The sequence below is a fragment of the Betta splendens genome, chromosome 14 (assembly GCF_900634795.4).
Source record: "Betta splendens chromosome 14, fBetSpl5.4, whole genome shotgun sequence".
In the NCBI taxonomy this organism is placed as follows: domain Eukaryota; kingdom Metazoa; phylum Chordata; class Actinopteri; order Anabantiformes; family Osphronemidae; genus Betta; species Betta splendens.
In genome coordinates, this window is record NC_040894.2 from 16652354 (window position 1) to 16671215 (window position 18862).

General features: G+C 42.3%; 1 protein-coding gene across 6 annotated transcripts in view; it reads right to left on the reverse strand.

Moving 5' to 3' along the window:
• cblb (Cbl proto-oncogene B, E3 ubiquitin protein ligase) overlaps positions 1 to 18862 on the reverse strand; it is an 84633-nt gene that overhangs the window by 49373 nt on the left and 16398 nt on the right. For all 6 annotated transcript variants that reach the window (XM_029173226.3, XM_029173225.3, XM_055514363.1 and 3 more), the window contains one exon: positions 17540 to 17686. In XM_029173226.3, the coding sequence (XP_029029059.1) occupies positions 17540 to 17686 (147 nt within the window). The remainder of the gene's footprint in view (positions 1 to 17539; positions 17687 to 18862) is intronic.

Below are 18862 nucleotides of genomic sequence, written 5' to 3' on the forward strand. Positions count from 1 at the left end.
CGGAGGAAGACAAGAGACTGAGGGATAACATCTGCAGACAGACTGAACACTTGGTGAATGTGGTGACAGCCTTGTCTGATAGGCTTGAGGAGATGTCACGGGTGACCCATGGTCCCACAAGAGGCGAAGAAGCCCTGAGTTTTGACCGATTGGAGTATTGCTCTAGACAAATTAGTCATGGATTGTTAAAATGTATTAATTTTGGCTGTGTATTACTCTGTCCCTTCTCCCTCACCCCTCCCTTCCCGGGTCCAATCTAGCTCACCAGCTGTGCCTCTATCTATCCTCTTCCCCTTATTGTGACTCCCTTCAAGGACAACTGTTGGACTGACCTGTAAACATCTTGGTCGGCCTCGGTCATACTTCTATAAACAACACTTCACTACACTGATTCAGATACACCCCCCCCCCCTTACAGTCTCACTGTCTGCTCTCTGACCTTATCTATCTGTCCTGATGAACCGTAGAAAAAATTCCAGCAAGGTTTCCACTTGTACTGTGTGACACTGTATGTGTGTGCGTTTTTATTTTTACTGTTTGTACTGCAGTTTGCTTCCACTGTCGGACTAGCGCCAGGTAACCTGGCTGTTGATGGGAATTTCCCCGCTGTGGGACTAATAAAGGTATTCTTAATGATCTGTAATATGTATTAATATGTAGTAATATACATAAAGCTTCTTTATCCTGGCTGAGTTTAATGCTGTGTAATGCTATAATGCAGAACAGAACTGAAGAATTCTGAAAGTAGCTGAAACGATGAAAACACAGCTCAAAGTAACTGACTGAAGAATTGAATGCATATGTGAATGTATCTAAAGATCTAGGGCCTCATGTACTGCGACTGCAGTACTTGCGTAGATTTCCTACTAAAGTTTGTGTAAGTTGTGTAAGTTCAAATCCCGACAACTGCATAAGTAGGAAGAATCTGGATGTATCCACCTCTACTAAGTACAAATCTACACATGTTTCCTCCATACATTCTAATCAACGTAGAATTGAGTGCAAGTGATTGATTAGCAGACTCCTCCCATGATATGCTCTACATGAATATGTTAATTCATTTGAATACGGTTTGCATCTGCGCAGTAAACTGAGTCAGACCGTGTGTGCAGGTGTCAATGCTGTAGGTTCTGCACAGTAGCAGACATAAACAATAAAAGGGGTCTGACATGAAGGTGCATGTGAAAAGAAGAGTGGCCGTTTACCACCAAAGTGTTAACAAAACAGGCGCAGGTGAAAAAGAAGCAACCCCCCTGACACTGTGTTCAGCTACTAATAGGAGGTTTTCACGTCAAACTATCGACTAGTGTTACGGGGGAGACAGGATGTACTTTGGGGGTACATAGGTTCTATGCGCAACAGGAATTAATATTAAAGCAGTTAAAATATTTACTGACCAAGAAGCCACCAATCGGGTTCCAGCTTTAAATCTGACCCCAATCATGCTGTTTATTAAAATGACTGGATTATGCGTTGAACCAGGCACCTCGAGACAATGTTGCTGACTGTAGCTACATTTGAGCGTCACAGATTATTCGTAAATTGATGTGTCTTTTAGAGTGAGTTTAGAGTCCAGTCGATGGATCCAGTTACATTAGGTAAACCAGCTCTCGAGGCAAATTGCACTTTAATGTTGCCCTTATCAACCGTATTATATGGAAACTTGATGCCCTGTTGACATACGGATGATTGCGTCCCACAGAGCTGGCATGGCTCGGCTTGGCTCAGCTTAGCGTGCACCGGTATGCCGCTCTTTCTGGATGCCCCCGGTGGCTGGAACCCTATGGTCAGTAGCTGAATGTATTTGGCTGCATGATTCTTGCTGGGTTTAATCCGGCCCGTGAGATGATTTTGTATACAAGTAAAAAGTCTAAAAATGAGCTGAATTTTTTTTTAATATAAGAAACTGTGGTTCCAATTGCATCCACTGGGTGGCGCATTAACAACTGTGTTAAGCAAGCAAACGGTTTATACCAGAACAGAGCAAGTAAGTCAAGCAAGTCTGGCCAATCTGGATTATAACGGCTTCTACTTTTAATGTTATGTGCTTTGCCTCCCTCTTTTCCCCAATATGTCTCAAAGAAAAGTGGACGCAGGGTGTTCCAAGAAAAATGGTCATGGTCCATGATTTATTCACGGAAGTGAATGGGAAAGTTCACAGCATGTTGCAGTGCTGAAAGAATATAACTGTGCCACTGTGAGTATTCATGCCGATAAATACTGTATGACAACTTTCAAGGACAGTGGAGAAGACAGAAGGTGAATTAATTGTTGCCGGGTCTGTGTTTAGTCTCAGCCAAGACATCAGTGACGAAGTAAGGTTTAGCTACCTCATTGCTAATGAAATTGCAGTGCCTTCAAAACCATTTATTGAGGGTGAATTTGTAAAAACATGCATGATGAAGGCAGGAGATTGTGTGTCCTGAAAAGCACCAGGGTTTTGCAAATATAAGCCTGTCAAGAAATACAGTTGCAGACAGGGCTCCGGTGATAGATACGACAGCAGGTGATATTTTCACCATACAGCTCGTGGACAGGGTCGGAGTGGACTGGTCCCAATCTGTTAGCCTGGCTATAGATGGTGTGCCCTCAATGATCGGGCAAAAAACAGGCGTAAAAAAGTTGTCATGCTATATCATGACAGCATACAGATGGAGCGGCAAATTTTCTTTGCCTCGTTTTCTGCCGGATTTTACACTGATCTTGTCATGGCATTAGCATGACTAAGGCACTATTCCACCTAGCCCCCCTACACTATTCATGACCCCCCACTGTGATGTACTTAATGTGTAGCTGCCTTGCCCCCTAAATCTTTCCTAGGAACCTGCAATTGCACATTGATGTACCAGCTGGAGCAGTGATGTGTAATCCAGGCCCACAGGTAGACTGGAAGTGCATGAGGTTTGTGTATATATATATATATACACTCCGACCCTGTCCATAACTTGACTAAAACTTTCCTTTCTCGTCGTCTGCTCCCGATTCATTTCTTGTTCTTTTTTAACCTGTGAACATCGTTCAGGCAGAGGATCAGATATATAATATAATATATACATATATATATATACAGGACTTGCATGCGGGGGGTTCCCGGTTCGAATCCCCGTTAGGGCGAATAGGCATCCAGTGTGGGTCCTTGGGCAAGACCCTTCAAGCTACCGCCTACCTCATATCATGAGAGACAATGAACCACATGAGATACCGGCTCAGAAGTCGCCCGGTCTAACAAGGTCTGCGTCAGGTGTTGGGGAACCAGAGCACCTTGGCGAGAAGTGGGCTACTGGAACAAGAAAGAAATGGCTGAGATGCGAGAACAAGGCTCTGTTGGAATGCTACTACTCAAGTAACCCTAGTCAGAGGGGTTACATGCAAAAAATGTGCGGTGAATGGGAACGGAGAAACCCACATTCAAGGCTGACGGCGAAACAACTAGTAGCTCAGTGTTCCAACATCCACAAACGGCAACTGCTATCACGACTTGAGATTGACGAGATACAACACAAATGCTACGGCAAGGGGGAGCCAGGACGCCAGGTCAGAGGAGAGGTTTCACCATCTCCCCAACCGGAAATTGGGTACGAAGCCCCAATAAGCACAGATACGCTGAGCGAGGCAGCGACTGACATGAAAGATAAGATCATGGCCAGATTGAACAGGCAACACCGAACCCCACTACAACGACTAAGTGAAGTACCATCAGAAAGTCTCATGGAAGATGTGAATGCAGCATTGAGAGCGATCCCTACCACAACAATCACAGAAACCAATGAGCTGATATACGCTTCAGCATCAGTGATCCTAGAGGTGCTTGGCTATAAGAGCAACCATGGGAGCCATGAGAAAAAATACCCACCATGGAAACGAAGGTTGGAGGCAAAAATCAAGGCAGCTCGGAGGGAAGTGAGCCAAATGACAGAGGCCCAGAGAGGTGCAATGAAAAGACCAATGCCCAAGAGGTACAGCCAGATGACCATACCTGAAGCACTCGAAACTGCCAAGCAAAGGCTACAAGCCTTGGCCAGCCGCCTAAAGAGATACACCAGAGATAACGAAGCCAGACGAATAAACCGGCTGTTCGCAACACAACCTGCGAAAGTGTACTCTCAATGGCAGGGTAATAACAGCAGAGCAGACCCACCAAGGCTGGAAACTGAACAGTACTGGAAGGGTATATGGGAAAGGGAGGCATCACACAACAGTGATGCACAGTGGCTGGTGGATCTGAGGGAAGACTACAGCAACCTCCCTGAACAGAATCCAGTGACTATCACAGTGGCAGACATCCAACAAAGAGTCTCAGGTATGAAAAACTGGACAGCACCTGGCCCTGACATGATCCACACCTACTGGCTAAAGAAGCTCACTGCAATCCATGAGCGCCTGGCAGCACAAATGAACCAGCTGCTAAGGGATGGGACTCACCCTGAATGGCTAACCGAAGGGCGAACGATCCTGATAATGAAGGATCCCTCAAAGGGCACAGTCCCATCCAACTACCGGCCAATAACCTGTCTCTCCACAACATGGAAGCTCATGTCGGGCATCATCGCAGCTAAGATAAGTGGGCACATGAGTCAATACATGAGCGAAGCACAGAAGGGCATTGGTAAGGATACCAGAGGAGCCAAACACCAACTCCTGGTAGACAGAACAGTCGCCCAAGACTGCAGAATGCGACACACCAACCTGTGCACAGCCTGGATCGACTACAAGAAAGCTTATGACTCAATGCCAAACACATGGATCACTGAATGCTTGGAGCTGTACAACATCAACAGAACTCTAAGGGCCTTCATTGCAAACTCGATGAGATTGTGGAGAACCACCCTTGAAGCCAATGGGAAGCCACTTGCCCAAGTATCCATCAAATGTGGCATATACCAAGGAGATGCACTGTCCCCACTGCTGTTCTGCATAGGTCTGAACCCCCTCAGCCAAATAATAAACAAGACTGGCTATGGATACCGACTCCGGAACGGGGCCACCTTAAGTCACCTCCTCTACATGGATGACATCAAGCTGTACGCCAAGAGTGAGCGAGACATCGACTCGCTGATCCATACCACCAGGATCTACAGCTCGGACATCGGGATGTCATTCGGGCTCGAGAAATGTGGGAGGATGGTGACAAAGAGAGGCAAGGTAATCCACACAGAAGGGGTCTCACTCCCAGAAGGAACAATAGCAGACATTGAGGACAATTACAAGTACCTTGGAATACCACAAGCGAACGGCAACCTTGAACAGGCAACAAGGAATGTGGCAGCAACCAAATACCTCCAACGAGTAAGGCAAGTCCTAAGAAGCCAGCTCAATGGCAAGAACAAATCCCGGGCAATAAACAGCTACGCCCTGCCAGTGATCAGATACCCTGCAGGAATAATAAGGTGGCCAAAGGAAGAGATACAGACCACAGATGTTAAGACACGAAAGCTCCTCACCATGCATGGAGGGTTCCACCCCAAATCCAGCACCCTGAGACTGTACGCTAGCCGCAAGGAAGGAGGCAGAGGACTAGTGAGCGTGAGAGCCACTATCCAGGATGAAACATCCAAGATCCATAAGTACATCAAGGATAAGGCCCCGACAGATGACGTGCTGAGTGAATGTCTCAGGCAGTGGAGAACAGAGGATGAGATGCTGGAAGAGGGACCATCATGGGAGGACAAGCCCTTACACGGGATGTACCACCGGAACATAACTGAAGTGGCTGATCTCAACAAATCCTACCAATGGCTTGAAAGGGCTGGGCTGAAAGACAGCACAGAGGCCCTCATCCTGGCTGCACAGGAGCAGGCCCTGAGCACCAGAGCCATAGAGGCCCAGATCTACCACACCAGACAAGACCCAAGGTGTAGACTGTGCAAAGAGGCCCCTGAGACGGTCCAGCACATAACTGCAGGGTGTAAGATGCTGGCAGGGAAAGCATACATGGAACGCCATAACCAAGTGGCTGGCATAGTATACAGGAACATCTGCGCTGAGTATGGACTGGAAACCCTAAGGTCAAAGTGGGAAACACCTCCCAAGGTGGTAGAGAACGAGCGAGCCAAGATCCTGTGGGACTTCCAGATCCAGACTGACAGAATGGTAATGGCGAACCAACCAGACATTGTGGTGGTGGATAAAGAGCAAAGGGAAAGCCGTAGTGGTGGATGTGGCAATACCAAGCGATGGCAACATCAGGAAAAAGGAACATGAGAAACTAGAGAAATACCAAGGGCTCAGAGAAAAACTGGAGAAGGCTTGGAAGGTGAAGGCCACAGTGGTGCCTGTTGTGATCGGAGCACTTGGGGCTGTGACCCCCAAACTGGAGGAGTGGCTACAACAGATCCCTGGAAAAACATCCGAAATCTCAGTCCAGAAAAGCGCAGTCCTAGGAACAGCAAGGACACTGCGCAGAACCCTCAAGCTCCCTGGCCTCTGGTAGAGGACCCGAGCTTGGAAAGTGGATGAGACCACCCGCGGAGAGTGAGAATAGAGTGGTATGTGTATATATATATATATATATATATATATATACACATACACGTCCCCCATGAAGGACGTTTTATGTAGAAGCTCTTTGAGAAACATTTTTGCTCTAAAAGAATGTAGTGACCCAACTTTTAGAAAACCCGGTTTAGAAAATTGTCAAATGAACTGGATGTTTATAAAATCTGTAAATAAAAATAAAACTTGTTGAAAAGAAAGCTATAGGTTTATGGCTTCAGGATATAAAGGTTTCTTATAATAAACCACCAACTAACAAAAATGGTTAAAAAAAACTGTGGGTGGGAGGTTGTGTGCATTAACCACTAGGATCTCTAAAGAATCTTCTGTTTAAGTAGTTCACAAACATATCTGGTTACATCACATCAGGTAACAGCACTGCAGGACTCTGATGCTTTGGGGAGAAGGGGATGTTGTAAAACCAATCTAACTAGTGCTGTGGATTGGTCATTCTGTCTGAAAAGAGGCTCTCTATTGTTATGTTCATCTAAACTTAATTAGAAGATTCAAATGCTCTTTTTTTTTTTAAAACAGCTCCTGAAGCGGGCAGACTGACACACACGGCATCCAAGTAAATATGGCCGAATACATATAGAATGAGAATTTAAGAATTTCATTACAAATGTACCTAAAGTCCAATATAACCTAATACACCCAGTGTATTGGCAGCATGAAATGCTTATGCTTATCTATGATTAAAAAAGTAAATACAACATTCAACTTTTCAAGTTTTCTCAACTTTTTAGTTGACTGTTTAGACAGACTATTGTCAGATACTAAAGCTCCACCTTTTGGTTTTACCCTGGAATTGCATCTTTAGTGCTAAAAATGGAGTGCCCTCATTAACATTTTTAACAACTTCCCCAGACAGACCAAGAAGGGGGGCTGCTGACAATTGGCTCATGAGTGTGTAATGAGCTTGTGATCAGCGCCGGAAAAGGCACTGACAGTCGAGTGAAATCAGCGAAAACGAACCGCTTCATCTGTACATTCTTTCACATTGAAGCTGTCATTGTGGCAACTTGCCAGTGGTGATGCAACACATTTCCCCTGTGTGCGCGACCAACATGTGGCAGTTCAAAGACAAAATACTGTGGGACTGTTACAGGAGTTTGAGCAATGATTCCAGGTTTTTGGTGAACTGGAGAAAGACTTTGAAGTTTTTTGATCGCCATTCACAGCAAAACCATCTGATGTACCAGTCAGCATCAAACTTGAAATAATAGACCCAGACAGTGTGTGTGGGTGAGGTAGCTTGGCTGTAAGGCTGTAACGTGCAGGCCTGCAATTCTCACTGTCACTATCCTGGTTGTCGGGCAGAACACCACTTCAAGGCCAGGAAGATATTGGTCATAGTTGCAGCGGTGAGGCAAGGAGATGTACTGTAGATGGGTTTTGGTCTCTCTGTATTTATTCAACACACACAATACAGGAGATGGGCTAGGTGGGGTGTGCTCAGTTTCCCTGTTTCAGCCCTTAGTGTCACCAGCGGACCAATAGCTGTAGAAAAGTACTTACGCAAACCAGGAAGCTACCATAGACTTACACAAATTTCTACTTTACGTAGGTATTGATACATCTGAACGTTGGCGTATATTCGTACATATGTTCGTACTTCTACTAGGTTTTTGTGTGTAAGTCCGCCCTGTACATGAGGCTCCTGGTTTCTAAACAGAGATGAATGTGCACACAGAAAGCAGAAACAATTGATTTTTAAGATAACAAACTAAATTTGCATATATTCTTAGCTGAAAATTTCTTAAAGGAATACTTGACCAATTTTCAATGAGGGTTTACCAAAAACATGCTGAGTAGTATTTCAGAATGAAGGGACACACAGATTCCTCTATAATATCTATGCAGTTAAATTATCATTTATTCCTCTGCATAAAGCTTCCAGGGGAGTTGCAGATGACAGAAAACACGTCATTTAAAACTTTCACTCACTTTCTGTGGATTAACAGACTTCAAGTAGTGCTTCCTGGTTTTCTCTATATCTGCCCCAGCAACAGTCTAGCTGAGAGGGGGCGGAGCCAGCCTGCTGGAGTGTAACTGCTTTGTCTGCCATTGTGTTTCCTTGCATACAGTACAGCACCAATATTTAATGGCCGAATGTCCTGCTGTAGATTATTTAAAAGACAGCAAGTTCTTCAGCACAGTCCAATACTCGTAGTTAGTTGTATGAGCAAGAGTATAGCGTGGACGAATTACGCCGTACCATATGTTCTATTCAGTCTAACCCTAACCCTAGTTCTGTAGGATGGTTTATGCTGCACTATGGTGCAGATCATTCTGCCTCTCAGCCATCAGCTCTCAGGTTACAGCTGGAGCACCAGTCCGAGGGGGACAGAGGATGACGCATCAGAGGAGTGCTGGAGCCCTGGACGGTCTGGAAGCGAGGGACTCTGTGTTCGGTGTGAGGGCCACAAGCAAGCTGGGCCAACTGGGTTGCTAGCAGAGAGACTAGGCATCAGATGAGGTTCCAAGGACAACGCAGAGGGTGCAGGGCCACAGCTTCCGGTACAACCGTGACAGACGAAGGAGGAGCCGATGGAGTCGATGGAGAGACCCATTATTTCAATTGCAGCTACATCAAGAATTCTCACCCACCTAAATTGTGGGGCTGCGCTGTCCAACATGGCTATAGGGTGTGGGGGCGGAGTGCATTGTTGATATACACTGATGTTTGAATTTGCAAGTGCCTGAACTGAATTTCAGATGCTGGACGACGTGGGAGCACAGACCTTCGGGGATTGACTGTGCTCGGTGTGGAGACTGTGAAAAATCTGTTGTGATAAAGTGGACACTTATGTGGAATGAAAACTGTGAGGTTTGTTACTGAATGTACTTGTTTACAGGCAGCATGTGAGGATCACCTGTTGGAGCTGAAAGAAGAGCCTAGGTGTTTTATTTCTTAGAATCTTTAACTTTGCTTCATCACAATAATGATGAAGTTAAGTTCATGTCTATTTAATGTAATGCAGGATGATCAGTTAAGAGTTGCTTCTTTGGCCTCTCGCTTTCAAGGTTAATGGGCATTAAAATGCCCATGAGGAGAAGATTTGTAGTGCAGGAGGTGGGTGAGATAAGGGTCCTGGCCAAACTCACATCTATCCTGAATCAGGACTCTCAACCACTAGAGGACTCTGGAGAGCAGCTTCAAAAGCAGACTTCTCTATCCTCGCTGTGTGACAGAGAGATATCGCAGATCTTTTCTACCTGCTGCGATCGACTATACTGTACATTTAACAATGCTGACTATCTCCCACACCCCAACTGATAACTCACCCACTGCATCAGTGGTTATGCAGACATTCGCTCTGTGCAATATTTGTGCAAAACTGTGCAATATGTAGATTATATTTATGACTGCATACCCACTCTGACATGGAGCTCTGACTTAACCCAATCTGATTGATTTGTTACTGTATTTTTCACTTGCTGCTGTATTTTATTTCTTCTATGTATAATACTTGTGCTGTTGCGAGATGAACTTTTCCCATTGTGGGACTATTAAAGGCTTTCCTATTCTTATAAGTGTGGGCCAGCTCTATCGGTCGTGTGATATTGTCCATTGGAGATGGGCAGAATAATTATTATGCTGCTTTTCAGAAATTAAATTCAAAGACAACACCCACTGAGACTTGAACCGGAGTCAAAAACTTTGACGACACGCATGTTACCCCCACTACACTTCCCAAGACTTGACCAGTAGGGGTCCTATATAAACCTATAAAGATTTTCGGGAGTAGGAGACTGACACTTTAGACTGGTACAACTGTACTTTTTAAATTGTTCTTCAGTGTTTAGCTCTTTCTTCCCCTTCTTGACACATCCTCCTTTCTTAGACCAGTGACAAACTTCCTCGGCCTAAATCATTTTCTCCCATTCACCAAATCAATACCAAACAGCTTTTGTAATATTTTGTAATAATTAGCATACACCATATTATAGAAGTCATCTGTTTAGGAGAACTCAGGTACACAAAAACCTGCATCCTCAAGGACTGCACATGATATGGAGTTTCTCATTTTTGCAACAGTTTTCAAAGCACTGGCAATCTTTTCAAATCTACTGCCTTCTTTAGACTCATTTGGAATGAAAGTCACAGTAAAGGAAATAATTATTTTAGTCGAAGGAGCAACAAGTGGAGACCCTGAAACATCATTTGTATTCTCAATGTAATGATACATTGAGACAAACATATGTAGTTAGAGTTTGGAACTATTACATCTTATTAATTGATTCACAAAACAAAGACTTCTTTGGCAAAGCAAACAAACTCTGTAAATGACTGTAAATGAGTGTCAGTGAGGCACTGTAAAATAAGATAGAAATAAGAAAGATTTATATTAGTTTGAGTTCTCTGACTTTATTAACCCTTAATCTAGGCCTGTATGTATCATAAAGATACAGTGTACAGTACACGTTCTGTTGGTTGTGTTTCACATCCCCTATAAGTATAAGTTTGAGATCTGAGAATGAAAGAAAAGTCAGAATTCAGAAAAAAATATCCTCTTACATCTTCCATGCTTGTTTGTGTTTTTACTCTTTAAAATACCTTTTACTTAGATTTTATTGGAGAACTGAAACTAGAATGGTGCTCTTACAACAGTAAACGCAAAAAAGAAAAAGATAAAAATTCTAAATGGTTCTAAATGTTTCACATCATGGGCAGTTTAGTGCTATAAAAAAGCACTTTGTACTGCTAGAACCACATTATTCATCATTCATTAAGAAAAATATAACCAAGCCCAGGTTTGTTTCCAGCTTTGTAGTCACTGATTAAGAGGTATGACTGTGTGGAGACAAGTCTCTCTTAATTTTAGCAGCAGTGACTTTGTGAACTACTTTACTTGAAAAAATTAGAGAAAAGATTCATCAGAATTTTCCAAACAACAACAGAAACCAGTGATAAGATCAAACAGCTTTAGATTTGCTGGTAACCTCTGTCTTACTTAGACAAGTCAAAGACTTAAATGTGTTAATTATTGAAGCTACCTCCATATGATCTGTGTGGGAGAAATTTGTCTCTTACACCTAATCCCTACTAGATTACTCAAAGAAGTTCAACCTTTAATATATTAAAGGTGCCTGCACATGCAAAATTCACTTTTTGGGTATTCTGGTACGTTTATTTGACTCCCTGGGTCACGTTAAGACACTCCTGGTGTGTTAGAAGTACTTCCCCTACTTATTTCACATTTTTGAGAATTTATCCAATGGTTTCAAATTTGGCGGACTGTATACGTCTGCATACGCTTGACCAATCACAGAACCAGCTTCGCCCCCCCCCCCAGACAAACCTGGACCCCTAAATGTACCTGAAAATTTTCGTTTCGTTTCGTTTCATGGCGGGGCCATCCACGTCCCAGAGCAGGGACACACACAAGGGGAAACACACATCAACACGCAGGACAAAGATCTGCATTTCTCTGCCTGCTACAGCCTCACTGCGTTGTTGTTAGTGTCCCTTTCACCTCTACCATATGAAATGTGTTCCTACGAAGTTGATCGGCTGCTTTCAGAATCAGAATCGTTTTTATTCCCCAGGTTTATTTTTATTTACAAAAGAAATCCCATACGGTTTGCACTGTAACGTCACCAAAAATTACGAAAAACGACAGTACAGTTTTAATAAATGTGCAATAAAAATATAAACAGAAAACGCTTGAAAGTGTTTCCGTTTTATAGTCCGTTTCTTTCGTTATTTTCCCTTTCACCTGTACCACATAAAGTCATTGCAGAGCTACAGCCATGTTCCAAAGAGATTCACCAGCCGCTTTCAGCGTGACACACGCATGGACGTTGTTCTGCCCGCTTTCATGTAGACACAAAACTCATCAAAGTAAAAGAGACCTCTGTGCAGCGTTTGCAATTACAACAGGCTGAAGCGGGAGGCTGTAGCAGAGGAACACAGGTCTTTGTCCTGTATGTTGATGCGCCCAGCCCCCACAGTCAGCGCTTACCTTTGCTACGGGACTGATAGCCCCGCCCACTTTTATTTATCAGACAGATATGAAAGTGGGAATAACGAAATAAACGGGATGTAATGTAAAATGCTTTGAAGAGTTTTGTCTACATCAAAGCGGGCAAATCACATGTGAACGTTTTAATTTTTTTTGTAAATAAAAATAATGTTTGCCCTGTTCAAACCTGGGGAATAAAAACGATTCTGATTGTGAAAGCGGCTGATCAAAGGAACACATTTCATATGGTAGAGGTGAAAGGGAGACTAACAACCCAACACAGCCAAGGCTGTAGCAGCAGAGAAACGCAGATCTTTGTCCTGCGTGTTGATGCGCGTTTCCCCTTCCCACGCCCACTTTCATTCAACAGACGGACATGAAAGAGGGAATAACTAAATAAACAGCTGGTTAACTTTGTAGGAACATGGCTGTAGCTCTGCAATGACTTTATGTGGTGCAGGTGAAAGGAGTAATAACGAAATAAACGGAATATAAAACGGAAACGCTTTCAAGCGTTTTCTGTTTATATTTTTTATTGCACATTTGTTAAAACGTGATGGGTGTCTCTCTTTTGAGTTTTGTCTTCGGCTAAATAAGTGTAAAACAGTCTTATTACTAATGCAGAATCAGTATATGCAGAACAAACAACTTGCTGCATTAATGAGTCAGAGATCTACTGAGTCCTGGCGTTCTGGCATACCACAGAGAGAGTTTATTACAATTTATTTATTTTTATTATATGATATTCGTTAGCAGTGGTAGTCTGCCAGACCTGTGTGAAATACCATAAGAAGAGCGTTTTAAAAAAATCAAGTGAAAGATTTTGGCGTCTCACAGCTACGTAGGTGCAGCTGATCACGCGCCCGATCTCCCATGGAGCTTTTCTTTGTCTCGGAGCTAAAGTATTTTACACCTATTGACCGAGTGGAGACAATATGTTAACGTCTCTGTGCCAATACGTAGTAGGGGATGGGGTTTGAAGTTTGCTTTTGGAACTGAATCAACATCAGACGCTGTAACTCGCGCGGAGCGAGTTCCAAATCCACTGTGTTGCCTGCTAAAACATTGTTTTTCTGCAGATATTGTGGTAAATGTCATTACGGTAAAGTATAATAATGCAGCTTCCAACTGTTTAACTTGACCACCTTAAAAGTGGTCAAAGTGGTTTATGCTGCAGAGCAGGAGTTATTTTCGTTTTCATTCAGTGAAAAACGTTAACATTTATCGTGCATAATAAGCACATGTAAAACAAACAAGCTGCTGCATTAATGCGTTGTTGATCTGCTGAGTCCTGACGTTCTGTCGCGCCATAGAGAAAGATTCAATACAATGTATTTATTTATATTAAATAAAATCCTCTTACAGATTTTATGTGAACGTCCATAGGAACTGCGTTTAAAGCAGTGAAGTGAAAGGTTTTTAATGTCAGGAGTATAAGAAAAAGACCATTGGTTTTGGAAGCCAGATGTTGTTTAATTAGTAGGGGATCAGATCAGGGGACTGTGCCGGTGTGTGCACCCAGCTGATTCCTTCAGCCTCCAGACAGGCTCTTACAGCGACATGTTTGGGGTCATTGTCCTGGAAAAACCGATGCCGTGTTTCAAAATACTTTCTAATATATGGCCCCACTGTGCGTTTGATTATGGACTCCTCGAAAAACTGTCTATCCATAATCCCCTCGAAAATAATCATCGGTTCTGGTCCCCACCTAGAAATCATTCCCCAAACGTGGAGTTTGAGGGGACGCTTAGGTCGCGGTTTGGAAACCAAGTGTCCTTTCTTTGCAAAGCTCATTCTGACAAAATGCTCCAATGCCACAGTCGATTCGTTTTTCCTCGAAACGAGAAAACAGGAAACGACTTTAAATCCATTAATGTGTCTGGTTTTGAAAACACCGTTTTCAGCTCGTTTATTCGTTTTTAACACGCTGCTTTGAATAAATTCCGTTTGTCCTTTTTAAACAAGATGCTGGGGGTTTCTCGTTACAATACAAAGTTACTGGACTTACTTGGAGCGTGTTCAGACACATTAACAGGTCCTCCGGGTTTAAAACGTTCTAAAACGACTTGTTTTCTCGTCTTCCCAGCTTTTATTCTGGAGGAGAAAATTAAACCGTTAAAACGTACACGGACCCGACACTTAAACACGAGGACATACTGTATAAAGACAGCAGCGACATCAGCAACTGACATCAAACACTGCAATGCAGGTGTGAGAATGTAAATATCTTCCCACACACTGCGTCAGGGAGGAGATGGTGCGTGAAATTTGATTGAGCTAGACAGACATTCCAACCTAGTCGGACAGAGAAGCTAAAAGGCAAAAACAACTTGAGGATCGTGGGCTCTTTGCATCACACCTTCGTGGTGTGTGCACTGATCTCCCCAGCTGGTTTTTGCTTTGTTGATGTGCACGATCAACATCCATGCTTTTTATTTGCTTTCCCCATTATTTTTATTTTCTTTATTATTTCAATAAATCGCACAAAAGGACAACTCTCTCTCATCTACTTCTTTATGGAAAATTTCCACCACAGTATATATTTAGAAACAAAACTATGTTTGTAAACCAGAGTTCCCAGGTACATTATGATTAATCTGTAAATAGTAAAATGTTTTTCTGTAAATAGTAAAATGTTTTTTATGAATTTCTGAGATACTGATTTATTCCATGCATGTGTAATTGTCTGATATACTGTATATTAAATGTGTTCTGTAATGAATACACATTCAATCATACTGGCTCCAGTCCTGGATCATCAACCATACATGACAGTAGGTTTGGCAACTGGTTCAGGCGTCTTGAGGTAAGATTTATCGAAATTTATTAATAAAAGTAATAAACACATGCAATATCTTGAAAGCAATAGTTGCTGTCACACCATGCCTCTGTAGGCATTCACTGTTCCTACATTGGCACTTGATTACAGACAAATATGGCAAAATATTAGCTGCAGCTGAAGATCCCTTTATAGAAAAATTATTTTCACACAGCAGCAGAACGAAAAAGAAGAAAACATGTAAAAAATGAGTTTATATTAGTTTATCAAGCTATCCTCCCAAACAAGCTGTAGTAGTGTTATGAATATTCTGTTGTATTAATTCAGGCTGCTAATTTGCAACCATTAGTATTAGCGTTAGCAGCTAATCAAGTTGCGTATTATATAAATCAAATTAAATTAAACGTGAATCTGCCAGTTAGACGTACCTTGCTCCAGTCGAAGTGTAACCACTTCAACAGCCTCCCATTCGACTTCAGAGTCAGATTTTGGATCAAACATATGGTTGAACTCCACTACAAGGACGAAGTAGCCAGTGTCACTGTTGGATTCAGTAACCGTGATATTTGATTCCGGCGGCGGATCACGGCTATGCGCTTCCTCAAAGGGGTGTGGCGATCAATTTAGCTTCTGACATACTCCGAAAATAGAGCGTTGTGGACGAGAGCTTAAAACACACATTTTCAGACGGGCCGTGTGGGCAATCTACAGCGCTTTTTGGCATGAAAAGTTACAGACACCTTACTGAGACATCAAGGTCCAATTCTTTAGCAATGTGGAGCATGAAAAAAGCGTGTGCATGGACCTTTAAATCAAACCAAATTAATAATTTGCCAACAGGCCACGTACCACAGGCTTTAAGGTGGCTGTGGTCAAAGCTTTATTAAAAATTGCCTGGATCCAGGAGAACTTGCAACTATAGGCCAATATCTCTACAATTAGCCAGACAACAAAAAACCAGCCAGACAACTATGAGACCACCTGAGTAGAAGGAACCTGTATGAAGGTTTAGATCTATCATAGCACAGAAACAGCTTCGGTAAGAGTCACTAATGAGCTTCTCTTAGCTCCAGACAATGTCCTCTTAGAGCTTAGTGCTGAATTCGATACAACAAATTGAAACATTCTATTACAGAAACTAGAGCACTGAATGGTTTAAATCCTATTTGCTGAACGATTCCAAGTTTGTTTATGTTTATCAAGGTACTATTATTAGGAAACCCTTTATAAATGTCCGTTTCAACATTCGGGTCTGGGAGATGGCGCCAGTATACACAGCTTGTCGTCTGTCACCGGTATGTCTGTGTATTCTTGTATTACTTTTACCTTTGACGGCTGTCATCACAGACATCAACTCTTTACTGGTGCAAAAGTTGTTGGTTTTATTGATTTCAGCTTTCATTGATTTTTAACTCATTATTTTTACTCTAGTATGTTATTATGTTTTGTTTTTATTTGTTTTGTTTTATTGTTAAGCACTTCGGTCAGTCTCTGCTGTTTTAAAAGTGCTTTATAAATAAAGTTGATGATGATGATGATGATGATAAAATGTTCCTTGCTATGCAGATAACACTCAATTATATCTGTTTTTGGAACAATATGAAACAGATCAACTAAAGGTAAACCTTAAATGTTATACACATTATTGGATTAGATGGTTCCTTTGGATGACATAATGCAGCTTCAGGTTCTACTATAGGTACATCTTGGGGACATCTGTGACCAATCACTAAAACCATTAGCCTATGTTGTTAAAGTGATGCTGTGACATAACTCCACCATGAGGTGGGTTTCCACCAGGTTGAAGGACTGTAACAACCTACTCACAGTTTGTACAATGCCTCTTTACCAATTTAATTTTTATTTTATCTATTTGGCTGAATATCATATCATATATATTGATCAATGAGGAAAAAGAAACAAAATATAAATAAGCACATTAACGAATAATAACGATACTGCAGAAATGTTCTTCACTGTTAAATTAATGTTAATTCTAATAATAATGTTAAAGTTGATATGACTTAAATGGTTGACAGTCCAGTGAGTCTTTAAAATGCTGCAGCTGGAGTCTTGCTGGAACCAGGAAGAGAGATCACATTTCTGTATCATGCCTCTTTTGCGCACCCTCTAAACATTGTACATTATCATGTGTTCAAATCATGGACAAATGCATATACTTAACCGTTGCACCCTCACTTCCTACTATTTCTATTCACGGATTAAAACAGGATGGTTTGAAAAAAAAGGGGGGACTAAATCAGAGCTGCACAAAAAAATTGAACAAGATGAAGCTTACTTGTCCTCGAAAGATTTTCTCCAGAAGTCAGCAGCATCAGCTTTGGTAATCCTAAAGGTATCCCCTTGGAATCGTCCCCCTGGAAAGATGGCTTTGATTTCAGCCAACATGTGGCTGAAGATCAGAGACAGTTTGGTCAGGTTTCTCCTGCACAGAAGGAGCCACAAAGTAGGGACAAAGCATTAGTTTTAGTAGCTTAGGTATATGGAAATATTGAGCTTTATCCTCATTGGTATTGTTAAACTGTAACTTGTCCTTCAGACTGCTAAAAAAGGTTTTTAACGCACAAAGATTTTTAAACTTATTCTGATACTTAAAAAGAAAAGCAATGTAATTGTTGAAATTCTGCACTAAAAAAGAAAAAGTAAAAGAATCAGTCAGTCATCATAATGTGGAACTCCCGTTTAAGAACATAATATAAATGTAAATGTCTGACATTTTGCTCTCTTCTGGAAGCCATTATCAAACGTACTAGAACTAAATACTTACTTTTGGTGTAAAAATCATACACAATGCATTGGACACAGGGACGTGCACGGGGGGGGCGAGGAACTAGAGCCACTGCCCATTTGCCCTAACAGTCTGAAGTGCCCTTAGAGAAGGCGAATGACTTATTTTCGTACTCCACTCCGGGTTTTACTTTTCTTGTTCAAACTCGAACAGCCGCTGCCTCTGTCAGTCACTCCACGTACTCTGCTCCGGTATTTCCCGCTCACTCCCAAATATGAGCAAAACTGTCTGCATGCAGACCTCCTGTCTGCATACACACAGGTGCAGCTGGTCCAGTGGTGCAGTCTGAAACAGCTGGAGCTGGTGAAGATGACAGTGGACTTTAGAAATAACTGCCTTCTACACGGCCATCATCCAGTCTGTCCTCTGCACCTCCATCACTGTATGGTTTGGTTCACCCACCAAGCAGGACAGATACAGACTGCAGCGAGTGGTCCGGTCAGCAGAAAAGATCATCGGGACTGAGCTTCTTTGTATTTATCATCTGTACCAGGCCAGACTCAAATAACAGGCAGCAAGCATCACTGCTGACCCCACACACCCTGCACACAAACTAACCACCATACGCAGAGTCACCTTCTTCCCCCAGGCTGTGTCTGAGCTGAATTCTACAAGTCACACAATACAGTGACTTAATGACTCTAACAGACATAAACATAAATGTGCAATAACCACTGTTGATTGTTACATACCACAGTTTATTTATTTAAAATGTGTAAACACAGTTTAAACTATTATTGTGTAAATAACTATAATGAAAATTGTAAGTAATTTGAAAAAGGAAAGGAAAACCAGCAAGGACTGAGACGTCGC